General features: G+C 54.3%; 2 protein-coding genes across 3 annotated transcripts; one reads left to right on the forward strand and one right to left on the reverse strand.

Moving 5' to 3' along the window:
- Positions 1-179: 179 nt before the first annotated feature.
- Positions 180-8409, reverse strand: PHF13 (PHD finger protein 13). Its single transcript, XM_046663236.1, has 4 exons — positions 8016-8409; positions 5507-5608; positions 3419-3953; positions 180-2793 (listed from the first exon to the last, which is right to left on the reverse strand). The coding sequence occupies exons 1-4, from the start codon at positions 8052-8054 to the stop codon at positions 2567-2569; spliced, it is 903 nt and encodes a 300-aa protein (XP_046519192.1). The 5' UTR covers positions 8055-8409; the 3' UTR covers positions 180-2566.
- Positions 8410-14688: 6279 nt separating this feature from the next.
- On the forward strand, positions 14689-26804 carry KLHL21 (kelch like family member 21). Of its 2 annotated transcripts, XR_006888581.1 has the most exons (5): positions 14689-15785; positions 17944-18349; positions 22070-22142; positions 23205-23878; positions 26013-26804. XR_006888581.1 is itself a non-coding variant. In XM_046660750.1 (4 exons), exons 1-4 carry the CDS (start codon positions 14765-14767, stop codon positions 23499-23501), a joined length of 1797 nt encoding a protein of 598 aa, XP_046516706.1. In that variant the 5' UTR covers positions 14689-14764; the 3' UTR covers positions 23502-26804. The 2 variants fall into 2 exon arrangements, 1 of the variants encoding a protein (XP_046516706.1); XM_046660750.1 differs by having other exon boundaries at positions 23205-26804.
- The last annotated feature ends 642 nt before the right edge of the window (positions 26805-27446 follow it).

Here is a 27446-nt window from a genome sequence, read left to right on the forward strand (position 1 = left end):
TGGAGAATTTACTGGAAAGATATATTAGGGGCTGTGGGCATTTTTCATCCTGCTAAACCACACTCAGACTTTAACATCCCAAGTCTTCATGTAACCATGGTTTGGGGGCGGTGATGAAGGGAGAAACACACAATTGTCCTTCAGCAAACAGCACAAACACCTCAAGCCAAACATGAATCTCAAAGTAGCAATATATTTATTTACAAAATATACAGTTTCACAGAAACAGCTTCGCTTTATACACATAAACTTCATTACACAGAACCATGTAAACGATGTTAAGTGTCTGGCCGGGCCAAAGCCAATGGGAGGGGCCTACATTTGGGGTGACATCTTTCTCTCCCCTCACTTCATTAGCCACCAACCAGGAGCCCCTAGATGGGCCATGCCTAATTTGCATAAAGCTGATTGCAGCTGCCCAGCTCAATGGAACACAAAATCAAGGTGTACTGACTTCTTAGACACCACCCCCAGGGATAGATCTGGTAGAAGGACAAAAGAAAACGAAGGAAACAGAAATCGAGATGATTATCCGATGCCTTGCAGAGGCGTCACCAGGCACCGCACCTTCTAAGAGTAATGCAGCAGCCACCAGCGCTGGCATTTCCACCCAAAAATCACACGTACTCTTAAACGCACTTTTAAAACCTTGTGGAATTTTTTTTTGAAAAGGAGAAAAACACTTTGGAACTTTGGCTATTCTCACGGTGAAGACACTGGACAGGCAATGTCAGGGGCAGATCTTTGGCAAATTCCTCTCCAGCTTTTCCTGGATGTTTGCCCTCGTCAGAGCCAGACAGTTGTCTGGGGAGAAGGTTGTTTCTAAGCCAGCTTCTCACTATTTTTCTCTATAGCAGAACTTCTCCCTTGGGGATCTTCACAATAAACTGGGTTTCAGAAACTATTTCTATTTTTCTGTTAATATAAACACAGAATTTAAAAAAAAAAAAAAAAGGCAGTTGGCTGGTCAAGCATGAAAGATACAACGACAAAATATGGGCTCCAAGGAGCCAAATACAGTTCAACCCCCTTGGTGCTTCAGTGAGAGAATGTGGACGGGGTCCGCCTGGTGGCCCCACACAAGTGAGCCCTGTGGAGAAGGCCCTGGCAGAGAGACTAGGGGTCCATCCTGCAGTAAATAAATATGACTAACCTGGCCATTTTTCCCTTTTCATGCTTTACAAGAAACGTTTATGAAAACACATCCATCGATTTACAAAAAAAAACATTTTTGAGAACAAGTATTTGAACTGCTAAAAAGTCATGTCAATTTCGGAGAGCACTGAAGCCCTCCTCTCCTTGGAACTCCGGAACCACCAGGATCCCAGGGTTCACGGCCCCCGAGCAGGGCCCTGCAGGGGCTTCAGGTGCAAACTCCCCGGCTTCTCCAGAGCTGACCTGCGTAGGGGTCTCCTCAATCCAGGGTCCTAGTTCAGATTTAAGGAACTCTGCACAATTCAGTGGGATATTCCTGGAGGCCAACGTTACTGTATCACTCACTCACCAATTCAAACAAAGAAAAGGCTTCAAGTCCTAACCTTGCCCTGTGGAACCAGCAGGCCAGCCTGTATGAGGGCATACTAAGAATCACCCATGGGAGAGGCTTCCTCCCAATTTTTCTTTACCCCATTATGTAGAGGAACGCCATTCCCCAGTGATTGCCTAACCTTTATGTTGCTACTGGAACAAGGTGAGGGGAAGAGACAAGGAGAGAATCTAAGTGCCCCCTCGCTTGAAAACACTTTGCCTGGGCACCCCCAGGACCTCAAATGCCAACTGGAGAGAAAGGGCACCAAGGCAGAACTCTGCCAATACTTTTGGCTATATCGTGCAAAAAGACAGGTTTTTTTACATCGTGCAAAACAGGAAACTGAGTTATGAACACAGGCTACCTCTCAACCCCCCAACCAACCCCCTTTCCACAGAGAAGTGGCCATATACTGTCCCTTTTAACAAACAGAAGGAAACCTAGGGATCACTAGCCAGCCCACCGCCCTGGGGCTCCTCTCAGAGGGAGAGCAGAGAACTCCAGCAGGCAGCCACTGAGGCAGGGGAGACGGGAGACCACAAAGGCAGGGGCAGCTTTGATGGTTGCTGTACGGACACTTACGGTAAAAGACTTAGTTAGACTTGAGAAAAAGCTTACAAGTATGGCTGTCATTAACAGGCCAGGGAAACTGAACACCTCCTCTCCCAACACAGAGGAAGCAGGAGTAACAGCTAGCACTTGTTCCAATCGACGGGAGTTGGTTAACAATGAGAGCAAGAATTCACAACTACCATGTACCCTCATGTTCAGCTGAGCCAAACCCACTGCACTTGGGTGTTTAGTCCACCTCCACTGCAGAGAACACAGCTCCAGCAGCAGCTTTGGCCAACAAGGATTTATTCAGTCACTGGCTATGTACAGTTTATACCTTGGACAGCCTGTCCTTTTGCTTAGGCACCTGAATGGCAGGGGTCTGCCCGCACCAGAGCTGAGAGTTCTGTGCTCAACTAAGAGAGGGGCCAAAAAGCCCACTGTCCCTTCTGATTCCTCATCCACAGTCTCTTTGCTCGCCAGCAGTCAGTCCAGAAACAGCTTCCGGGAGCCCATTCGGGAACGGTTGGAACGGCGGATGTCAAACTTGGAGTCCCGGCACTTTTGGCAGACAAACACTTCCGGAACATTGGATTTCCGGATTTTCGCACAGGACAGGTGAATCCAAGTATGGCACTCATTACACTCTATCATGGGGCGGCCAGCAAATGGCTTCATACAGAAGCAGGTGACAAGGTCCCAGGAGTCATCATCTGAAAGAAGAGAAACACATAACAAGAGGGAAAAAACTTTTCAAGATCCCTCTCCACCAGGATCCCTCTCCACCAGGATCCCTCTCCACCAGGAAGGCCGCTCTCCACCAGGATCCCTCTCCACCAGGAGGGCCGCTCTCCACCAGGATCCCTCTCCACCAGGAGGGCCGCTCTCCACCAGGATCCCTCTCCACCAGGATCCCTCTCCACCAGGAGGGCCACTCTCCAACGGGAGAGAGCAGCTGAGCTGCACTGAGACCTGATCCTCAACAAATGAAACTGATTTCAACTTTCACTTACGTCCGATACTGCCCTCTCTGAAAATGCTGTAAATGCACGACAAAGGGCACTAAAACACGTAGTATCAGGAATTACCCGTGAGATGTTTACTTATGAGCTACATTATTTTTCTATTTTGAGGTCTGTCTTGGAATCTCAGCTGTTTCTAGCTGCAATCTCTCCTTCCTAACATCTCAGTGCCCCCCTTCTTGCACCCTTCTCCCTAGACATAGGGGGGCACACTCTGCTGTCACACTCTACGGAAGGGACCACTGAGACCCTGCTTACAATCACCTCTCTTCTGACTACCAGCCAACAGCGTGGCCGTACTTCCGGTACCACTCACCTGAGTCCACCATTATGTCCTCATCATTGCCGGTGCTGTCCTCATCCCGGAACACCACCTGCTTTCCCTGCCGGACAATAGTCCGTTTGCCTTCAGTTTTTATTTCTTTGACCTGATCAGGAGACACTGTGGCACAAGATCCACTGGAAGGCGTGTCGGAGTCCCAGCCCGAGCAGGGGTCACCGGGGGGCTGGGGGATATCCTGCAGGGTGGGACTCGTGGGGGTCTCTACATATGCATCAGCAGCTTCCAGCTTCATTAAGCTCCCCATGTACCCCTCCTTCACGGGCACGTCACTGTCCCTTCGCTTCCTCTTCTTCTTCTTCTTCAGTTTGTCAGTCTTCTTTCTGTCCAGCAGGAAGTTACTGGGCTTGGCTCGCTGCAGGAGGGTGGGCTGCAGGTGGCCAAAGCAGCGGTCAGAGACTGGCAAGGGCACCGCGGATGAGATGTCAGTGAAAGAAGTGTCCCAGCCGTCGCTGTCAATGGTACCAGCGGTGCTGTTGGCAGGGCTGGGGCTGCTCCTCAAAGGGAGTTCCTGAAAGGACAGAGGCAAAGGTGGCGGGTTCCGATTATTTAGACCATTCCCCGGCAACAAGAGCTGGTCCCGAGCAGAGCTTCCGCAGGCAGCCCCGGCCAGGTCAGGCCTGCAGACAGACGTGCCCTCGCACAACCTTGAGCTTCCCAGCTCTCATGAGCATTATTCCTTAGGAACGATGTCATTAGTACCCTACTGTGACCTTCCAGACAGAATGTGAACCCACGAGGGGCAAAACTCCTACCCTTGCTGAACCCTCAGCCCGCGTCCCAGAGCCAGAAACTCAATCAACATTCAATAAGTATTTGCGAAAAGAGTGCCCAAGACACCCTCTCAAACCCTCTTATCTTTCCACAACTGTAAAATCTCCCCTCCAATTGTCCTCCCAAAGGATGTATTTTTTTAATTAAGGCAATTTACATTAGTTTTGAGAATCTTCTGATACTTTTTCAAAAACAGAGACATCACAAACTATTGCAAAATCAAAATTGGTAATTATTACCCCAAAGCAGTGAGCTAAACTCTGTGGTTCCTTCAGATCATTCACGCATTTTATTTGCAATGGTAGCAACATTCTGTGTGGCACGAAGCAAGCATCACCCACCTAGACGGCGGTGGGAATGATAAACCTATGCTGCACGTGGCCGCCTAGGATTCCTTTCTTTTCAGCCTCATACAATATGAATGAGGCTTGTGAAGTTAGAGCACCATGGCAGTGCTGGTCACAGTTCTGCCCATTTCTTAGCAAGGAAAAAACTTCCCTTAAACTACGTGGGATTTGGGCCACGAGTCTCTGAAGATCCTCTAATACGACATGCACAACCACCAGGAGACTGCTTGCCAGGCACAGCTGGGTGGACCCGCCAACCACCTGGCTGAACTCCAGGCTCCACCACTGTGCCTCACAGCTCCCTCTCTGTGACCCTGTGCCCCCATCTTTAAAACAGGGATAAATAATAGCACCTACTTCACATCAGATAAGCGCCAAGAACAGCGCCTGGCCATTTAGAAAGCACTCAATAAGTACTGGACATTAAAAGCAGACAGATATCAAATACGTTATTTGCAGGCAAACTTTGAAAGTTTATTAAATCTTTTCTGGACAAGCCTGCATTTTCTTTCTTTTTTTTTTTTTTTTTTTGAGGAAGATTAGCCCTGAGCTAACATCCACTGCCAATCCTCCTCTTTTTTTGGTGAGGAACATTAGCCCTGAGCTAATATTCATGCCCATCTTCTCCTATTTTATACATGGGATGCCTGCCACGGTATGACTTGGTAAGTAGTGCATAGGCCCGCACCCAGGATCCAAACCAGCGAACCCCAGGCTGCCAAAGTACAGTGGGCGAACTTAACCACTGTGCCACCGAGCTGGCCCCCAGCCTGTATTTTCTGAGTTTTAGGAACCCCTTCCCAGGCTGGTCTAAGTTTCCAAGAAGGATTTCTGCCTGACTGTTGTCTGAAGTCCTCCTGCACAACCCTTCCAGACCCCACTGCCTATGAGACACTTTGGTTTCACTGCCAGCAAGAAAGGTCTCAGAAGTGCTGAAGGTTACCTCCTTCGGATAAGGGATGTAGCCAGCATAGGCCAAGACAAAGGTGCAGAATTTGTTGAAATCCTCCACTGTCCTGCGCCTCTTGTAACTGGGGGAGTACTCCTGTTAGTGGATGAGAAAACAGAGTGTGGTTGAAAGGAGACATTTGTAGCTGGAATGGCAGAAACAAAGCTAAACAAGCTGGAGCTTTTAATGTCAACCACTCAAAACATACTGCTAGATCTGCAAACATTCTAGAAACAAGATAAGGTAAGCTCAGGTCAAGAAATAACACTGTTTTCAGAAGCTTAAAAGAGAGTATTATAACGTTATGTAAAGAATACTGGGAAACTGGTTAGGATATAAAAGCTTGTACAAAAGTCTATTTCTTAGCACTCATGTGGCATTTTCTGACATTATCTATCAGTTTCTGCAGGCCTATCCAGGGCTCTAATGACCACTTTTCTTGCTACAGATTTTCCATTTTGAAAACAAACTCCTGCTGCAGCTGAAACTAAAGTATTTTAGGTGATTTCAAAAATCAGCTACTTCTTACCTTCAGAGCTCCCTGAGCCTGGGACCCTGCAACTGAATCTGCCTGACCGCCCCCACCTCCTACCGCCCTCTCTCCTCCAGGAGGCACTTCCTGCTGGTCCCTCCACTGCTCCAACCTCCAGGGGGCCAGGCACCCCAATGTTCCCCCACTCAGAACAAGCCAGAAACACTCCTGCTAGTCTTATTTGCAGGTTGAAGATGAAGTACTGGAGGTTTTGGCTTGTGTGTCCTGTCAGTCAATCTGGAAACACCCTCGACAAGAATGGATTTTCTCCTGAGTAGGAGAGCAGCTCCGGGAGAAAGAGCCCTTATTTGCTACTGAGCAAAACAACCGTGCTTTATTTCGGCTTATTCGACTAGCATATTTACTGAGGTTTTCTTTAAGCATTTATCACCCACCTCAACCCCCTCCTTACATGCTCAGCTAACACTTCCAGAGCCTAGGGCCCCATCGCCCTGCTAGAGTGATAGCAGGGAAGGAGAAGGGGGGGTGGGGGGTGGACTCCTGGGCCGGCCTAGCCCAGCCCCTCCCAAGGACAGACGAGCCCAGTGAGCCAAGCGGCACCGGCGTGCTGGCTGCAGGTTTCCTTGCAAGGGCTCCACTTCTAACTTTCTCAACTTGGTTATAACAAACCACCTTCTACCCCCACCCGTCGGGCGCTGAGACCCCGAGGGGTGCGCAGGTTAGCGGAGCACTATGCGCAGCGCGGTACCCAGCGTCTCCTGTGCTCGAGAAATCCTGCACCCACCCCCGGGAAGAACTGTCGCCCTCCCTCCGGCCAGGGTGCGAGGCCCGCAGCCCTCGGCCCTCAAACTCTCAGGGAGAACTTTTATTTCGGCGGGGAACGTGCAGAAGTGGGTCAGGAGCCCCGACGCAGAACGGAAGGCGGCGGCGCCCGCGGCCCGGGGCGGGGGACCCGCGCGCCCCCACCCCGCCCGCAGCGCCGCCCCGGCCGCCTTTAGGAAAAGCAGATGGCGGTGCGGTCCCCTCCCCGCCCTCCCGCCTCCCGCGGAAACCGCCCCCCGCCGACACTCGGCCCCGGAAGGTGCGGGGCCCATCCCGCAAGGGAGGGGGCGCGGGAAGGAGGGCAGGATTCGGGGTCGGGGGCTGGCAGGCCCCGCGAATCACCGAGGCGGCACCGCAGCGGGCGAGCGCGGCCGGCGCCGCCTCCCCTCCCCCATCCACCCGCGGCCAGACCCGCATCCCGGACCCGGCGGGTCTCGGGAGGGGACAGGGGACGCGGCGGGAGCGCCGGGGGGGGGCCGGCCCGGAGAACCGAAGGCCGATCCCCGGAAGGAGGGAGAAAGGCGGGGCGAGCAGAGTCCGCGGGCGGGGGGCGGGGGCCCCGGAGGGGGAGGCGAGCGCGCCGGGGATGGGGGCATGGCTCCGGCCCCCGCAGGGGGAGGACCCCGAAGGACTAGGCGCCCCCGAGCCGGAGGGGGCGGGGGCCGCGCGGGCCGCGCAGGAGTCAGGGGGCGGGGCGCAGCCCACCCGGCCTGGGGGATTAGGGGAGCAGGCAGGGGCCTGCGGAGCGAAGTCCCAGTCAGAGGGGGACCGCGAGCCCCTCCGGGAGGGGGAGGGGGAGTCCTCCGAGAGGCGGGAGCGCAGGGCGGCGGCGGCTCGGACCGACTCCCCGGGGGAGGGGAAGGGGTAAGTCAGGCCGGTGGGGAGGGGCCGGGGGCGCAGACAGGTCCCGGGGCTACGCGAGGCCGGGGAGGAGTGGGCGCGGCGGCAGGGGGGAAGGGGCGCCGGCAGGACGCGGACGCCCGCGGAAAGGACGCCGAGGCGAAGGCCGGCGGGAGGACGGGGCGCGGGCCCGAATGGGGGGCGGGGCTGGGCGCCGGGGGGGGGGGGGGGGGCGGGGGGGGGGGGGGGGGGGGGAGGGCGGCGCTCTGCCCGCGGGGGTCGGGCTCCCGCGAGCGCAGGAGAGGGGTGAGGGTGGTCGGGGGCGATCGGGGCGCAGCTCTCACTCACCTCCGGGTGGAAGGCGGCGGCGCAGGAGTCGGAGTCCATGTTCAGGGTGAGGGGCGGCGGCTGCGGGAGTGCAGGGGCCGGGATGCGGGCGCCGGGCCGCGAGGCCGCTCGGGACTGGGGGCTCCGGCGGCCGCGCAGGGCGAGGGAGGACCCGAGAGGGGTCGCCCCGGCTGGAGGTGATGGGGGGCTCGGTGTGTCGCGTCCCGGGCTCTGTGCTCCGGGGCCGGCGGCTCCACGGCCAAGCAGAGTTGGCGATGCAGCTCCCGCGGCCGGCGCGGCGGGAGAAGCGGGAGAGTCGCTGCGGGGGGCGGCGGCGGCGAGCGGGAACCCGACCGGCTCCCCGACCTGACGCCCAGTTCGGGCTCGTGTCTCGGGAGGGAGGGCGGGAGAGCCGTGAGGGCTGTCGGGAAATGTAGTCTGGGGGCGACTGGAAGCCAACGGCGAGGGGGCGTGGCGCGGGGGCGAGCGCGGGGCATTGTGGGAGTCGTAGTCCCCAACTTCGCGGCTCAGCCGCACAAAGCCCTCCTCGAGGACTCCAAGCCCCATAGAGCTCAGCGGCGGCTGCCCGGTCTGCGGAGGCGGTGTCTCCGGGACTTGAGGCCGCCGGAACGGGGGAGGTGCGGGGGCTCGCGCCGGCTCGGCGGTGGGGGAGGGGCGGTGCGAGCGGCAGCGCCGCGGTCTTCGCGGGGGCGGGGGCGCGCGCGGTCATCCCGGCGGGTGGGGGCGCGGCTGACGGCCTCGGTCGCGGAGGGCGGGGGCGGCGGCTGGCCCTTCCCCTTTCTCCTTTGAGACTTGGGGTTCGTGCCCCTTTGTGGGGCCGGGGTCCCCACGGCCCGGGCGGGAGTAGGGGCGGCAGGGGTGACGTCGCAGCCGCCCCCCCGGCTCGGCCCCCAGCCGCTCCGGCCGGGTGGAGCGAACTTGTTTTCGCGGCCGCGGGTTTTCTGGCCGGCTGTTCCTCGCCCCGGGGGCCCGGGCCGGCGGGAGTGCGGCCGAGCGGGCGCAGGCTCCGGGGCGCCGCGGTCCCCGGAGGGTCCGCGGGGTGTGGGGTTACCGCGTTTAAAGACACTCGGCCAGAGTTAGCGATTGTTAGAAGATGTTTGCTTTAAATTCGTTCTCTTTCCCTCTTCGGCTAACCTTGGGACCGCCCCTGTTTTCTCACTTTAATTGAATGATTTCCTGAATCTGTTCCTCACAGGATTTTAACTGTGGGGCGAGGCGGACACTTGATAGAAATATTCGCTATTGGCATTGACTTTATTGATATTTAATTGAGGAATTTGCAGTGTTGAAATGCTGGATCGCAGAGTGTTTTACAGCGTTTTGTGTTGAAGGTTGATTGACTCTGAACACTTAGTTGAAAATTAACTGCTCCGATTAAATTACCGGGAGGAGGCCTGACGTTCTGTAACAGGTTAAACCACCATTTGAAAGGGGAAAAAAAAAATCTGTATACAGAATGCAGATGAGTCCATAACATATTTGGGAGTTTTGAAGACAAAGAAACTTGTGTTAAAAAAGAGTGACGTGAAATTTTAAATTCATATCAGAATTCTGACTCTTCTACAGACGAAATCAAAACGATGGATGGAAGAACCCCTAAGAGATGAGATTATTTCCGAGGCAGCGAGTGCTGCATGGGTTGGCTATTGCTACTTAGGTGGTTAAGATAATTCTGATGGGAACACTTAGTGGTTAAGAGACTGGGTTTATCTTAAAAATACTTCTCTGAGCCTCAGTTACCTAAGCTATAAAGTTTTTAGCATAGTCCTTGGCTCAGTAAATAGTTTACCATTGCTGTTGTTACTGTTTATTATTTCAGCAATATCTTCCCCAATAGAAGGGCTCCCCAGAGCTGGTAACAGACTGAGGTGCTTTCTAAAAACTAGGAAGGTAAAAAGAGACATTGGACTTGGCTGGTGGAAACTCATTAACAACTTCTTACAGAGTTGTCACCTTCAAGTGGTCTAGCCAGATTTGGGATGTTATCTGATCGCTGTGGCCAGAGCAAATGTCCTGAGGTTCCCCGGGGTTGTGCAGGGTCAGATTCACCAGGAGCACCTTCTTTTGCCTGAATAAAAAAGGGTCAGGACGGATATTATCCTATTGATGGTTTAAAGGTGTAAATACCAAAACAATAATTATTAGAGGCAAAGTCCAAATGAGAGAAGAGGGAATTTTTTCTTAACTGATCATTATTCCTTATGGTATAATTTTTCACATAATAAACATTAAATCCCCTCCCCATTAAGAAACTGAAATAAAGAACTTGTTCATAATGATAATGGACTTGATAACAAACCTAGAATTCAGGAACCTTTATTGGACCACTCCATCACTCTAAGGAAAGAAAATCCCAGACCTGGATTGTGTCATCTGACAGTGGGAGCTCTTGCTTAGAATAGGTATCCAAGAGATAGTTCTTGAATGAGTTCTTAGGAAACAGCAGTTGTTAGTACACAGATGTGGCCAGGGCTGCCTGGCGTACCCTGCTCGTCTTCCTGCCTGCCACGCCAGTAAAAGAAAACTCCATGGAGAACAACCTTCTGTGTCTCTCCCTCCTTTGATTTCCTTAGAAATTTAACCCTTTGGAGGAGCTTTAGACATTAATATTTACCCTTCTTTCCTTGGATTCAAAAAAGGACAGTAACACCAATGACTGACTGAAATTCAGGAGCACACTATGCAGCTATGGGGTAACAAAGTTGATTTTCTCTCCGTGACAGGCTTACGCTTCATCAGTGTGTTGTTTACTCCTCAGGTACACTGTACTACTCCTGGGCTCCCCGGGGCAAATCTACAATTCCATGATTAATGCAAGAGCATTAGCCACGCTAGCCAGATCCTTGGAGTCTACGATTCTTTGTTTTCTTCTTAAAAAAATGTTTACCTGCTGCTGAATGCTGATTCTCAGATGATGATAGTTACTTAGGAAAGAGGAAGAAAAGAGCCTACATTAGCACAGGTTGTGACAAGTTTTAAAATACTAAGAATACCGTGGTTTCCCAGTAAGTAACTTGAGAATGTAGTTATTTTAATTGGGTTACCAAATATAGCTTCACCTTCCTAAATCTCACTGGCTACACTACATTCATCTGGGGAACATTCAGGAAAGCTTTCTGCCTCCCATTTTAACTCTCTACGCTGGAATGTAGGTATGAACAGAACCAAAGGTTTATTTTTCCCAGAATTATTTTCTGGTGTTTCAGCTTTTTGTCAGCTTACTAGTATATTCTCATGAATTCTTATGGATTTTTCCTACCCTCAGTTTTGTGCCTTTCTCACTTCCATTTCCGGGAGAGGAAAAAAAGTGAAAATTCTTCAAAATCAGATTGTTTTCAACTTTTAGTACCTTGACTACTGCGTGAGTATATGTGTGTAAATAACTTTAAATCATTAATAAATAATTTCTAAACTATGTATTGTCAACTTTTCATATACCGTCGTGCACCGCATAACGGTGGACCACATCTACAATGATGGTCCCATAAGGCTAGTACCATATAGAAGGTGTGCAGTAAGCTCTACCATCTAGGTTTGTGTAAGTGCACTCTAACACGTTCACACAATGACGAAAACCCCGTCATTAAGTGACATGTGACTGTAGTGAGGGAAATAACCTATGCATAGAAGAATCAAATGAATGTCTTGTGTTATGGTTCATACAGGGAAAATATAAAGATGAAGAGCTAACACTATGTGCCAAACACTGTGTAAATGTTTTCACTTACAGTATCCCATTTACATGTAATGACGCACTTAATAGAGAATGCTGTAACACTCCTTAAAGGAAGACGTTTATGTAGAGTAAGTACATTACAGACCACACCTGAGGCAGCCCAGAATCAGAAAAGAACAGGGTGTGTAATAGGAAAAAAGGCACAATCTCTTTCTGACTCTATAAATGTTAAGGTATGTGTTCCTAAATGTTCTCAAAAAAGAAAAAGGGGGAGAATGGCAGCTTTCAAAATGATCTCAGTCACCTCTTGTCCTGTCTGCCTGAAATTAGAATTCAAATATCAAAATTAAGTAGTTTGCATTTTTTAAATTAAATAGTACCATTATTTAAGTCTTGTTAAATTACATTATGATAAAGAAGTTACCTAGGCAAAGACCATTTTCATGATTTTAGAAGAGATGAATTTATAAAACTGTCATGGCTCAAGTTTAATCTATAAATACAAACATTTTCCCACAAACGATTGCTTGTGTGCTGGAGTTAACCTCCTCACCAAACAAAAGTGCTTCTGCCACACCCTGATGTTGGATATTTGAGGAATGGAAATCCCTTAATTAATAGTTTACTGACTGTATTGATCACATTGTCACCCTACAGTGAGTGAATTTCTCACATTCCCATTTTGAACTCGAGATTAATGAGCAAAAAAAGGAACTAAATAGCATGCCTGGGTTACTAGGTTATTTAAAATTCCAAACACAGCTGAGAAGTCTAAATCTATCCTTTCTTTTCCAACCACATTCCTTTATTGACTTAGATATACACACATGGTTTCAAATGTTTGCCTGTTGGGTCTGGTATATTAATACACCTGTTTTCTCAAGAACTGAATTTTTAAATTTTATTTTGAACTTGTATTTTTTTTTAATACGCAAGTTATATACGTTTAGTACAGAAAGAAAATGCAGGCAAGCAAAAACAACAAACCTACCAGCTAAAGAAAATGTTACCTTCACCACCTTTTTAGGCATATGAACGCATATGAATGACAAATTGGGTCACACTATGGGTAATCAGATTTTTCGCTTGACACCATAGCATGAACATCTTTCCGTTTCAACAAATATCTACAACATTATTTTTCAAGCCTTCACGGTAAGGCTGAAAGACGGGTTGTTTAAATAAGAAAACTGGACTCAGTTCTTAACTATAGAAACATTATTGATTTAAAGATTTGATTTATGCAAGGTGGATGAGTTGTGACTCAGAGGGACTGGAGTACTTTTCCCTACAAACATCCCACTTCCTGGCTACTCAGACTTTCTTGTCACAAAGCCTGTGCAAGTAAGCTATTGGCCAGGCTCCTGGGCCCAGGAATGCTGCCGCTGCCGTTAATAGCTGTGTGAACAGTCCATCTATGGGCAACAGGCAGCCCGCCTGGGTACCTGAATGTTTTCTTACTTAGGCCTGTGCTTCTCATGCTGCAATTTAGACCAGATACATTCTCACGGCAAGTTGATGAGAGATTCATGAGTAGAAGAGAAAGCCTACCGTTCTCATTTCAAAAACAAGATGCCTTCTCCAAAGGCTGTGCTGACTTTGCTGGAACCCAGAAATGACAGCACCTCCGGTGTGCCCAGCCTGTGCTGGGACACACGTGGGAGCATGAGGTGTTCATCAGGAATGCCTTTAAGAAGCCCAAAGGGCATGGGTGGGGGCTATTAAATAACAAAAAACAGGTTTCATCTGCAAAACAAGAGGACTAGAGGCAAAACAAGGGTCTTTTCTAAAACTGAGAACACACATTAAAGAAAAAAATGGCCTCCAAGTGAGGGAACTTTTTCATATGGTTACGTTGAAAGTGCAACCCTGGTATTGTATCTACTGGAACCAAAATAAGGCAAAATTCCTTTCTTCACTGTCACCGCACAAGTGACTGTGACATTTCTGAATGGCCACATGGCCTGGTTTTTAAGGTAGTTCCCTGTCTGACCTTGAGCTGAAGGCCCTGTCCCCGGGCCCCTAGAACCCCGTCTCAAGATGTTGGAAAAACTGCTAATTCTCCAGAATTATTTTCTGGTGCTTTAGCTTCTTGTTGAGCTTAATAATCTATTCTTACGACTTCTGATATATTTCTCCTACCCTCACTTTTCTATCTTTCTCAGTTTCAATTCGAGAAGAGGAGGCGAGGAGGCCAGGTGGCCGAACCCAGAGCAGGCCTGCCCACTTCGGAGGGCAGCTCTGGGGCCTGGGAGTCCGTGAATCGGAAACAAACTGCACCCATACGCTGACGGAAGTTAATGACCGAGTTAGTCAAGTTTGAAACTCCTGCAGGAACACAGTAGAGCAGATTCCAGGCAGCTGGCCCCGTGTCACATATATACGCCAAGAAAAAAGTCACCTAAAAACCTTATACTTGTTCATGCTTTGGTCCTGAATTGTAAAAATCCTGTCGTTTGAAATCTGCCCTGTGATAGGGTTAACTAGCAACCCTTGGAAGTAGTGGAATTCGAAAAAAAAAAAGGCCATTGTACCGAGCAGCCCCGGGGCTCAGGGGCGGACGCAGTTGGGAAGTCTGGCGCGAAAGGGGTGGCTTCGGTTTCAGGCACGGAGCTCCCACCGGGTTTTGTTCAGCAGCAGGGCCTGGGTGGGTCGTGAGCAGGCCCTGGAGGCCCCCGATCCCGGCGCGCGGCACAGCCGCCCCTCGCAGAGGACACTTGTCACCAGGCGTCCCCGGCTCGGGCGTCGGCGGGAGGCGGCTGGAAGCCCCGGAAAGGCGGAGAGAGGGAGCGGGCGCGGGCGGCGGTGACTCAGCCTGGAGCGCGGGGGCGGGCGCGCGCGGGGGGGAGGCGATCCCGCGCGCGCGGCCGGGCGGCGGCGCCGGGCCCGGAGGGGTTAAGTGGGCGGTGCCGGCGGCGCCCCGCCCCCCGCCCGGGCCGGCCCCCCCGCGGCCGCGGCGCCCGGCCTTATTTATAGCGGCGACGCGCAGCGGGTCGCGTCTCTCCCGCTGGCCCCGGCCGCGGCGTTCCCAGGCACCGCGCGCAGCGGCCCCGCGCCCCGCAGCGAGAGCGCCATGGAGCGGCCGGCGCCCCTGGCCGTGCTGCCCTTCTCGGACCCCGCGCACGCGCTGAGCCTGCTGCGCGGGCTGAGCCAGCTCCGCGCGGAGCGCAAGTTCCTGGACGTGACCCTGGAGGCGGCGGGCGGGCGCGACTTCCCGGCGCACCGCGCCGTGCTGGCGGCCGCCAGCCCCTACTTCCGCGCCATGTTCGCCGGGCAGCTGCGTGAGAGCCGCGCGGAGCGGGTGCGCCTGCACGGCGTGCCGCCCGACATGCTGCAGCTGCTCCTCGACTTCAGCTACACGGGCCGCGTGGCGGTGAGCGGCGACAACGCCGAGCCGCTGCTGCGCGCCGCCGACCTGCTGCAGTTCCCGGCCGTGAAGGAGGCGTGCGGCGCCTTTCTGCAGCAGCAGCTCGACCTGGCTAACTGCCTGGACATGCAGGACTTCGCCGAGGCCTTTAGCTGCGCGGGGTTGGCGAGCGCGGCTCAGCGCTTCATCCTGCGCCACGTGGGCGAGCTGGGCGCCGAGCAGCTGGAGCGGCTGCCGCTGGCGCGCCTGCTGCGCTACCTGCGCGACGACGGGCTGTGTGTGCCCAAGGAGGAGGCCGCCTACCAGCTGGCGCTGCGCTGGGTGCGCGCCGACCCGCCGCGCCGCGCCGCGCACTGGCCGCAGCTGCTCGAGGCCGTGCGCCTGCCCTTCGTGCGTCGCTTCTACCTGCTGGCGCACGTCGAGGCCGAGCCACTCGTGGCGCGCTGCCCGCCCTGCCTGCGCCTCCTGCGCGAGGCGCGCGACTTCCAGGCGGCGCGCTATGACCGCCACGACCGTGGGCCCTGCCCCCGCATGCGCCCGCGCCCCTCCACCGGCCTCGCCGAGATCCTCGTGCTTGTGGGGGGCTGCGACCAGGACTGCGACGAGCTGGTCACCGTTGACTGCTACAACCCGCAGACGGGCCAGTGGCGCTACCTGGCGGAGTTCCCCGACCACCTGGGCGGCGGCTACAGCATCGTGGCGCTGGGCAATGACATCTACGTGACGGGTGAGTTGCCTGGGGGCTGGTTAGGAGGACCCAGGACCGGCCGGCCCCCCAGGCAGGGGTCTCGGGTTGGCCTCCTGCGCCCCTGGGGGATCACGTCTGTCCCCAGGAAACAGAACCTGGAGTCCAGGGACCTCGCCTGAGTGCAAGCGACTATTTCCCTTTCCCTTCCCGCAAGCTGGCCAGTGGGTACTGGTTTGGGGTTAATACTTTCAACCTAGAAAAAGAGCCCCTTGTGTGAGCCGAGACAAGTAACTGCTTGTGGGTCTCCCTCTCTCTCTTCTCCCAGCCGTGTGGCCTGCCCAGGGGAGCCCACTCCTTGCCTGGGAGGTGCCTGGCTATTTGGTTGGAAGATACTGGGACATTCACTCTACACAATGGGTGCTTTCTTTTTTTCCCTCCGGGATTCAGGGGACAGGCCACAGGCTGATGCGCTGCCCTGTGAGACATGCATTATCCCCTCCCAGGGGATTTCTCCTCACTGCTGAGCCACACGGGCCTCCTGACACATGCATTTTGTCATGGGTGACAAAGTTCCCTGGGACTTACACCTAGGCTATGTGGTGTGGGTCACGTGGTGTTTAGGCTGCTCCCTACACAGCGACTGTAAACATAGTCACATGCTAAGGTTTCCTTCCAGTTGCTTTGGCCCAAACCCCAAAACACTGCCGAGTCATGCTGGGCGGGTCCCAGCCAGCCTCAGTCCCGGGCTTCTCCCACATTTTTTATTAAAGATAAATCTCGGTTCGAACAGGAGGCTACCTCCTTCCGTGGGATGAGGAGGGGCGGTCTCTGACGGCTATATAAGGAAAGAACAGGACCAAGCGTGCGTTGAGCCCTTCAGAGGCTGTTACCCGGCTGGGGAGGCTCAGGGCTGGGTCCTCACAGCCACCGTGCCCAGCCTGGCATGTTAGAGAGAAAGCTAGCCCTGAGACGTGCTCCAGTGTGCCCTGGGGCTCTGAGCTGACAATGGGCAGCATCTCAGCCCAAGGACATGCTCAGCTCTGTAGCCAAGCTGCCTTGGCCTGCAGCTCCAGGTCCAGCCTCTGCTGGAATCTCCCGGAATCCAGTCTGAAGTTGGCCGTGTTGTTTGGGAATCATGGTCCCGACTTCCCTGAAAATTCTGCCAGTGAACTTCCTCCCAGAACTGGTCAGACTCGCCCCAACATTGCACACGCTTCCATAAATGTCTCAGCTGAGCAGCTAATCCTTCGGGTTTAGACAGGTGGCTGGGTCGTTCCATACAGCTGCCTCTAGGGAATTTCGCAGGGCCGGAAAACCGGCTCCAGCTGCCCTCCACACGGGTCCTTTGGAAGGGAGAAGGTAGGCAGAGTGGACTTTACAAGAACTTTGTTTTCTTCCTTTTAGAGCTCTGGGCTGTGAGACGGATAGAATGTCATGCCTGCTCTGCCCTGTGGCGCCAGCCTGGGGAGTTGGGATTGTAGCCCCCAGAGTTCTTAGGGTTCCTTCATGCTGTGGGAGTTTTGATGTCCCCGATAGACCTGTTTAATTTACAATTACAGCCAGCACCACTGGGAGTTTTTTCCTAGTTCTTTTCTGAAATAAGAAATGTAGACAGAAGAGTATACATCATACTTGTGCAGCTTGATGAGTTTTTCCAACAAAACACGCCTCTGTAACTTGCACCTAAATCAAGAACCAACCCCAGAAGTCCACTCGCAGCTTTACTTTACGTGGTGGTGTTGTGCTGGCTGCGTGAAGTAGATTTCCACTCAGTTGGTCCTGGCACAGCTTTGGTTGGGGGTGCCCCGGAAGCCTGGGATTTGGTGAACAAGCCCCTGTGTACCCCCCCTCCCCCTACATCCTGTGGCTCCCTGGGAGAATTGACTCAGACCTGATGCCCTGGTCCAGGTGAGGGGTCTGATGGCATCTGTGGGGGTAGCCCTGGGGCCTTTGCTTCAGCTGCAAAGATTTGGTGGAGTTTCTATGGCACGAAGCTCGGCCGTCGTCCTGGGTATTGCCTTAGCCCCAGCTTGGAGTCCCTGCCTTGGGCTTTGATGAGAGAGAACGTGTTCACATCAAAGCACAGTGAGGTTCATTCCTCCCCTGGGAGACGCCCTCTCGGAAGTTCAGGAAGGCACGGGTAGGTGACTCACCCCAAGTTGATGTGGGCTGACCTGTCCATTGTGCATCCCGGCAGGCGGGTCTGATGGCTCCCGGCTCTATGACTGCGTGTGGAGGTACAACTCGAGTGTGAACGAGTGGACGGAGGTGGCGCCCATGCTGAAGGCCCGCGAGTACCACAGCTCCTCTGTACTGGACGGGCTGCTGTATGTGGTGGCCGCGGACAGCACGGAGCGCTACGACCACACCACTGACTCCTGGGAGGCCCTGCAGCCTATGACCTACCCCATGGACAATTGCTCCACCACTGCCTGCCGCGGCCGGCTCTACGCCATTGGCTCCCTGGCTGGCAAGGAGACCATGGTGATGCAGTGCTACCATCCGGACACGGACCTGTGGTCGCTGGTGGACTGTGGCCAGCTCCCACCCTGGTCCTTCGCCCCCAAGACGGTGACCCTGAATGGACTCATGTACTTCATCAGGTGAGTCCCCGGGGCTGAGGCCGTGCGTTCCGCACTTCTTGCCAGGCCCCATGCTAAGCACTTTATCACTGTTCTCCCCATTTCACAGGTGAGGAAACTGAGGCAAAGCTGGGCTCTGAGGCTGGGTCTTTCTGACCCTTTGTTCCTGTTTCTTAGAGTGGTTTACATGGGCTTCTAGATTTTCTTAATCCAGGGATCCCAAGTGTGATGGAGTTAGATCCTTTCAGAGAACTTTTTGAGAAGCTAGATAAAATGTGTCCCTTTGGCTGGACATCCACCTGGAGGATCCCACTAAAAGCCTGGTTGTTCTTGCATTTGTTTAGTGCTGTCAAGTCAACTCCTGGTCCTGGCGACCCTGTGCACAGCAGAGCAGAGCCTCGTGGTCTTTTTGTGCCACCCTCTCCTCTTCTGGCGCCATATCAGACAATGCTCCGCCGCTCTTCATAGGGTTTTCATGGCCAATTTTTCCAGAAGTGAGTGGTCAGGTCCTTCTTCCTAGTCTCTCTTAGTCTACAATCTCCTGCTGAAACCTGTCCACCATGGGTGACCCTGCTGGTATTTGAAATACCAGTGGCAGAGCTTTCAGCATCACACACAGCCGCCACATAATGACAACCGACAGACGGGTGGTGTGGTTCCCTGACTGGGAAATGACCCCAGGCTGTGGTGGTGAGTGCGCCGAATTTTAACCACTGGACCACCAGGGCCGGCTGTTCTCACTTGGCATTTTTCAGAAAGGAACATGCCCTGCCTAAGAGGGATTTCAAATCTTTAAAATACCAGAGGAAAGCTTGTTGGACACTCAAGCCTTTGGGGAGATGTGGCCTCAACTGAGGGACCCTTTACTCGCTTGGCACAGTGTCCATGCTCAGGTAGGTGGGGGATCTATCCCCAGGTACTTGTGTGTTCAGTGAGTTTCCGAAGATTCTGTCTGGCGCCTTCTCGCCTGTCCTGGCGCAGGGAGGGCTCATGAGTCTTGTTGAATGAATGCTCTTCTCCGGGGATCCCACAGCCACTCTGGACCAGAAAGGGACCTGGTATTGAACAGGCCCCGAAGCTACCTGAGGGAATGATGACAACAGGCAGCGTGTGTTGGGGTGCCAGACGAGTCGATCTCTGTGCTGCCTGCTTCCTGGGCCTTTTCACAGTTGATCTCCATGACTGTCTAATGAGATGGGCACCACTGCTGTCCGTATTTCACATATTGCAAAACAGAGGCCTTGAGGGCTAGGGAACTTAATAGGCACAGGCTTTAGGTAGCAACAGAGGATTTGAACCAAGTACCTTTGACCCAGGTCCTGCGTGATGTCATTACATCACGGACTCCCTGCACTGGGCTGTGTCCTTAGCGGCATGGAGCGGAGATAGGCAGCCAGTGGGTCGCCGTGCATTCGTTGATCTTGATGACTGGTTGTAACCAAATGCCTCCTCCTCATGGGCCACTGGGCATCCAGGGGCGTAGGAGCTCCCTGCCAACTGTGTGTAGCTTCCGTGTGTGTGTGTGTGGGTATGCAAGTGCGTGTGTCCGTAGGTACATACGGGCATCATTGTAGGTGTTGTACCTGCTGGTCTGCTCTCTGGCCTGGAGCTTGCCTGGAGCTCCGGGACCAGGAGGGAAGAGTAAGGGATGAATGGCGGAGCCCTCTGTCCCCTTGCGGTCTGGGGCTTTGAATTGGGAGCCTCAGTGCACTTTGCTTCTTGGCCACCCCCTCTCTCACTGAGCTGTGCTGGCCTTTGTCTGTCCCTCCCTCTCCTCCGCCTGACTCGAGGCTCCTTCCCAGGCTTTGGGAGAGCCCATGCGGAACAGAGGTGGCATTGCTTGCCATGCAAGTGGCCAAGGGGCCAGGCATCACCGTGTGCCAGGAACCTGCAGTCTGCTCTGAGAAAGCCCTGGAATCTCAGCCTGCTCCTGTTAGAAAACATCATCTGACCTTTCTCACAGCTCTCCCTCCCACAGGTCATTGTAGATGTCTTCAAGGAGGGGGTGGAGATGGCTATAAATACAACTTATCAGAGCGCCAGGACCTTGGCTTCAGCCCCTCACCAGTAGTTCCAGGGTGAGCGCCTTTGAAAACGTCCTCCCTGCCCTGTGGTCGTAGAGCAAGGTGTGCCCAAGGGCTGGTCTGCAGATTGAGGTCCCACGGCTTCCTCTTCCTGGTCTGAGTCACCTGTCAGTTGCTAAACTCCTCACATGGACGCATTGGGGCACCCTCCACACCCACTGTTGGGGGTTCACCCAAGCCCTGGGGGGCGGGCTCACCTCTGCCCACCCCCCCAACCTGACTGAGAGAGTGGGAGGTAGGGAAAGGCAGCCCATTTGCCCTCCAGGTGAGTCATGGGGACCTGGCCTTGGCTGAGAGTCTCGGCAAGGCCTGGGGCTGACACTCTGGAGTGTTTGTCCCAGAGCCACGCTGTTCATGCACTTCGGCACCTCCGAGCCCCTGCTCAGAATGCTACCTATCAGGGCAGCTCCTGTCTGGAAGGTGCCCTCCCCAGGGAGGCAGCCAGTGCTGTGTGGAGGTCCCAGCCCCTTTCCTTCCCCAGCAATGCCCCGCCTCTGTCCTCGTCCTCATTTAAGGTGGCTCTCGGCTGGGGCATCCCAGCCCCCGCAGAGGAATGAACTGGGAGCACTGTCCAGCCTGTCACCTTCTGGCTGCAGCTTGCATGTCTCTGCTGGGGGAGGACAGCCAAGCAGGTTCTGGTATTGCCATCATCACGTGGGCCACACGCTAAGAATGGTTGTTACATTTTGAAATGGTTGGAGGAAAAAATTGAAGCAAGAGAAATATTTCATGACCTATGAAAAGTTATGCAAAATTCAAGTTTCTGTGTCTCTAAGAAAGGTTGTCTTGGAACGCAGCCAGTCCCTCTGTTTACGTACAGCTGTGGCTGCTTTTCAGCCACAACAGCCGAGTTGGGGAGGAGCCACAGAGACCGTCTGCTCTGCAAGGCCTAAGATACTTACTGTGGGGCCCCTCGGCTGACCCCTGACCTGTGACCATGATCGTCATTACTGCTGCTATTGCGGGGTACTGTCTTTGCTCTTCAAGGCTGTGCCTTTGAGCCTTTTGTTACAGGGATCAGGAGCCTGTCAAACAGGCTGAAGGATCCTGACCCCAAAGGGAAGGGCAGCGCCGGTATCTCAGTTCCTGTGACTGTGTTTATCCTGCTGGGCACTGAGGACACAGCAGTGAACGGGATGGGGCGGGGAGGCTGGTGGTGGCGGTGAGGACAGAGGCCAAGGAGCAGCCTGGGGCAACTGGGGGTGTGTGGTGGGGCAGGAGGCCTGGCCTGGACTGGTCAACCATGGAAGGCTGTCCTAAAGAGATGGCATAAGTCCAAATCAGGAGGATGAGAAGGAGCCTGGGGCAAGAAGGACCATAAGTTCAAGATCTGAGAGAAGCCAGCGTGGCTGCAGCCAGGAAAGAGGACAGCCGTGTCGGAGCTGGGTGGCAGGGAAAGGTTTAAGCACCAGAGGGTGTGATCTTAGGGTTTGGGGATCAAGGCTGAGTTCTGGCCTCAGACGCTGGGCCAGATAGGTGTCGGGGTCTGAGATTGGCTCCTGTAAACCAGGGATGGGGTCCCACTGGCCACTAGGCCAAATGGTGTCAGCCACATACTCAAGGTAGAGGGCCTGAAGGACCCTCTTCTCTAGCCCTTCACACTGGGGGGTACTTCCTCCTTGCTCTGACCTGCTCTCTCTGCTCCTTCTCTCCACAGGGATGACTCTGCCGAGGTGGACGTATATAACCCGACAAAGAACGAATGGGACAAGATCCCATCTATGAATCAGGTAAATTTACAGACATGCCAGCGTTGGAAGCACAGGCTGGTCCTGCTTTCTGGCCCAAGTGTCATCATAAGTGTTTGGGAGATAGTCCTGATGGGCAGGGCCCGTGGTGAGCCCTTTCCGGGTGTTATCTCATTGAGAGAGAGCTAGTGTGACCCTCAATTTGTTCTTGAGGGTCGCTGAGACACGGAGACCTTAAATAACATCCCAGGGCCACATAGCTTAGCAGGTTCATTCATTACACCAGTATTCACTGAGTACCTGCCATGAGCCAGAGAGCATACTGAGGAAGAGTGTTCTACAGAAGGACAGCAAGCACAAAGGCCCTGGGGCAGGGCATGCCTGGGATGTTTCTGGAACAAGGCCTAGAACAGGGCTCCTGTGTGGCTGGAACAGAGTGAATAAGGGGGCAAAAGAGGGGATAAGAAGGTCTTTGGAGACTGACACACCCTCAGCTGGTTCCTAAGGAACTGACCTTCAGAATACATTTATTGAGCACCTGCTGTGTGCTCTGAAGAGGACACCCATGCTGCTGCTGCTGCCTGATCAGGGTCTCTCCTTTCTGCTTGTCGAGAAGAGAGATGCTGAGCCTGACAGTGTGATGGAGCCAGGAAGGCTCGGAGGCATTTAGCCATGTGGGCAGTCTCCTTAGTCCCAGAAACATATACACCCATCTACATCTTTCTTTTCTGTCTTCCTTAAAATTTCCAAACCTGCTCTCGTGATAACGTCTGCATGGCAGATATCACAATTTACACATCACAGCTTAACATCTTAACATTTAGGAAATGTAACTATATTTTTCCTATAATGAGCTACATGTACTCCTTATAGCAAATTTGGGAAAGATGGGGTGGTACAGCCTTCTGGTTCGGAGCCCCGGCTTTGGATCAAGTCCCAGCTCAGCCACCATCAGCCATATGAGGCTCAGTTTTCCCATCTGAAACTTCCAGCAAGTGCTGAGGCCACCCCTCCCAGTGGTCATGGGTACCTGGAGAGGGGCAGTAGGGACTCTTCTGTGCCCTGGCTGCCAGTCTCCACTCACCCCTCTCCTTTGGCTCACAGGTGCACGTTGGGGGCAGCCTGGCCGTCCTCGGAGGGAAGCTGTACGTCTCGGGGGGATACGACAATACGTTTGAGCTCTCTGACGTGGTGGAGGCCTATGATCCGGAGACTCGGGCATGGAGCGTGGTGGGGCGGCTCCCAGAGCCCACCTTCTGGCACGGGAGTGTCAGCATCTTTCGCCAGTTCATGCCCCAGACACCCTCTGGCGGGCGTGGCTTTGAGCTGGACAGTGGCAGTAGTGACATGGATGTGGGGCGGGGGCACCGGCCGCCACAGAACCCTGGTGAGCTGCACTAGCCCCGGCCTGGCCCAGGGAGGGCCTCGGTGCAGGTAACCCAGCACCTCTGGGGGCAGCGACCCCCTCCTTCGCACACGAGGACAGGTTGGCCTCACCAGGTGGAGCATTGGCTCTTGGGCTGCTGACTGAGCCTCAGGATCTGACGCCTGGAGAGTTTCTGTGCATTTAGAGCCTGAGTCATGGCTGCTGGGGCCAAAGCTGGTTGCGAATGCCTCTCCCTTGGCCTGGAAGAGATGCCTCCTTGCTGGACGTCTCTGGCTCCAGCAGGTCACCCCCAGCCTCAGACCCATCCCTCACCAATGCAGCTCACACGCCTCCTGCTGCCACTACCTGCGCCTGCTTGCTCCCACCTCGGGAGAGGAGGGCCGCTTCTGAGGTACGAGTGGAGGGGGTGGGGTCCTCCCGTGAGGGTCTGAGAATGGCCTGGGCCTCCTGCTTTCCTGCGGACCTCGCTGTCCTGGAGCATCAGGAATCAGGCAGACGATAGCTGCAGCGGGATCTCAAACTCCATGTCCAGCGCTGGATGTCCCAGTGTGCCAGCTCCCCAGATGGAGGGCATCTGCCTGCCTAGCTCCTCGCCCCAGCTGGGGTCTCACAGCAAAATACTCCTCACAGGGGTGGGCCTCCCGGGGGTGAGCTCCCACCCAGGGGCGCAGGGTGGTGCGACTGGACAGGATTGTGGCCTTGAAGGGGGCCCTGAGGGGCCTGCTGCGTGTTTTCTGTCTCCAGTGGACCTGGGCTGAGGCAGGTGTTGGGTGTCCCCTTCCACCCACCCTACCAACTGGTGTGTCCCCACCTGGCCTGGAGACCTCTCTGGGACCTTCGTCCCATGCCAATGCAGGAGAGGTCAAAAGCCTGCAAGTACAAGGTCATAGCTCCTTATTGGGAGGCCCTGGGAGCCTTGTTGAAGCCCAGCCAGGCAGACGGCTGCAGGCGCCCCCACCGGCCTGTGAGCGCAGAGTCCGGCTGCTTCTAAAGGAAGCCCTGGGCTGGGCGGCCTCCATGGTTGTTTGCGAGATTTGAAGTGCAGTTCAGCCCTTCCTTAAAAGAAGCGGGGCAGCTAGAAACAGGGTCTGGTTTGTTTGGTTTTTAATCTATCACCATGCCATTGCTGAAGCTTTCTGTGGGGTGGGAGGTGGCTTAAGCTCCTCAGAAAGCCCAGGGCCAGCTCCAGGGCGCGGCAGGAAGAGCTCCCAGGAGACCTTGCGGCTCAGGGTCCCTGGTTTTCTCTGGGGAGTGTGAACATTTCTGGATTGGGAGGTCTTGTCCCTTCCGATTTCCCAAAGTAGCCTTTGTTTGAATGTCTTCCTTCCCTTCCTTCCTTCCTTCCTTCCTTCCAGAGAGGAGGCTGTTGGCATTTTCCTCGTTACATAAATTGAAAGCACACGTTCATTGAGTTGCCTCCCCAGTGAACTAACCTGGGAGATGTGTTCTCACCAGGACAAAAAGAATTTCAGCACTGTCATGTCACAAATGGCACTTAGGACCCTTTTATCGGTCAGATGGCGCAAGTTCTTCTGGGGAGGAAGCCTTCTGGCCTGCACGCTGTTAGGTAGAGCCCCATCGTGCCTATGAAGAGCCCTGGCACCCTGGCACCACAGCGAGCCCTTCCCGTCCCCTTGGGGTTGTCGCTGACCCAAGCACCCACTGTGTGCTGGGCGCTGTTGGAGGTGGGCTGGTGGGGCTCCCTGGATCAGGCCTGGCTGTGGGCTCCTGTGGGCCTCAGGGAGACATGTGCCTGGGCTTCTTGGGGTCGGCCAGCCCCGTGCTGTTGCTTTGTGCCCCAGGCCTTGGCCCAGGTGGGTGCTCAGCCCTCTGTTCCCTTGGGGACCCTCCACTTGGTGTCCACCTTCACTCTTCCTGATCTGGGTGTTCTCCCCTGGTGAGTCAGGGCTCCCCTGCCCCTCTCCCCCTCAGCCTTAGATGCTCCTCTCCACAGCCCTCACTTCCCTCCCCAGGGGGTCCTGGGGCCTTTTTCTGGCCCAAGTGCCTGCCCAGCAGTCTGAGCCCACCCAGAGATTGACCGTGCTTGGTGGGGTGGCCGTCTTGGGTTCCTTTGCAGGCAGAGGCTGCACAGGCACAGTGGTTTGTCTCCTGTCAGTGGCAGGGGGATGGCAGAGCAGGGTTGCGCTGCACAGCATTGATGGAGCCCTGATTATATACCAGACATGGAGCTCAGTGCCAGAGAGACTATGTCCTGCCCAGTTGGTGTGGGGACACGGCACACAGGTAGATGCTATGCTGACTGCTGTGACAGGTCATCCTGGTGCCCTTCCTCGGGGCTGTCTCCCTAGAGGCCCCCCTCGGCAGTCCAAGAAGGCAGGATGGGGAGCAGAGAGTGACTGTGCCGCGGTCACTGGAGCTCACCCCACAGCCCTCCAGATAGGTGGGGCTGGGTCTTTGTCAAGGTCAAGGATTTCCCACGGGTGGTGACTTAAGGGGAGAGGTATCATATAAAGCTTTTTTGTTGGGCCAGGGGAGCTGCAAACGCTTTCTTGTTTTTCTTACAGAACCAGCCTTTGGAGCCCGCCGCAGTGGTTATGGTCAGCACTGAGGGCCAGGGCCTGGCCTTTGTCTGACCTTCCCGGTAGAAGCTCCCCCCTTGTGGCAGGGGCCCAGTGTCCTGGGTTCCTGCTCTTTCTCCTCCTTTGGTACTTCACCATGACTGGCCGCCATGTGACTGACCATCCCGCTGTCTGGTGGCTGCTCAGATAATGGTTTGCTGTGAGCCAATGAAGGAGAGAGAAGGTCGGGTGTCGTCCTTTGTGTTCACTCTCTAGAACTACCTGGGTCCCCACCACCTGGATACCCCATCTTCGGTTTAAAAGACCAAGGATGGGAAGTGGAGGCAGTAGCCTCGGCCGTAGCAGGTCCCTCCAGAAATGTCTGCTCCCCTCCCCACTTCCCCTGGGCAGGGTTCTAGGCTGTGAAGCCCCTGCCACTTAAGAATGTCTGTACACTGACTTGGGGACAGAGGCTGGGCCAACTTGGGGTGGGACTGTCTACATGTTGGATGTACACAGCTTTATCAGTCTCAAGACAAATTAAGTTATAAAAATTCAGTGACTAGTATTTAATACTGATCTACTCCTATAAAGGATCTATATTTATATGACTTCAGAACTCTCACATACTAAAGGATACCACCTCCCTCCAGTGTCTGACATCCAGTTCCAACCCCAGACGATGGGGCAGATTTGCATATTTATTTGTCTGTTCTGTAGGCTTACATGTCCAAAATCCTGTTTCAGGTTTTAGGATGCCTTCAATACATATTTCTTGAAATAAAAAGATTTCCTATATACTTGGTGTCATTACCTTTATCCTGCTGCCACTGTCTTGGAACCTCTGGGCTGAGGCCAAGCAATGTGGGGCAAGGGGAGCAGAGCAGTGTGAGCCGTCCCTATGCTAGCAGGGAAGGTGGCAGACTCTGGAGCACCCAGGGCCTAAGCTAATGGTCTTGGGGGCAAAGCTCTCAGGCCCTTTCTCATCTTGGATCACTAGGAGTATGAAGTAGTGGCAAGAGGAGGCTGAGCCCGAGATGTGAGGGATGCGGTGGTTGAGTCCATGCCTCACTTGTTGCTCCCAGGCTGGGTTCAGTCTCCCCCACTCCACCTCTCAGTGCTCTGCCCTTGTCTTGCTCTCCCAGCCCCTCCTGGAGGTGTCCCAGTGGTGATGAGATCCCCATCTCTGCAGTGGGCGGATCTTGGACCTGTAGAGGGTAGAGCTCTTAAAATAAGGGATTCCAGAGGAAGCCATGGATCCCCTGGGTCATGAAGCTCAGAAACATCCCTCACATCTGCAGAGCCCATCTGAAACCAAGGGAGAGGCCAGGCCTGGGCTGGTAGGGGAGCATTTGGAGGCCAGTTTGCCTTTTTAAGACCCTGTTGCCAAAAAAGATCTGAAGCAGCTCATAACCTGCATGTCAGTTACTGTACCTGAAT

Source organism: Equus quagga, chromosome 5, assembly GCF_021613505.1.
Source record: "Equus quagga isolate Etosha38 chromosome 5, UCLA_HA_Equagga_1.0, whole genome shotgun sequence".
Classification (NCBI taxonomy): Eukaryota; Metazoa; Chordata; class Mammalia; order Perissodactyla; family Equidae; genus Equus; species Equus quagga.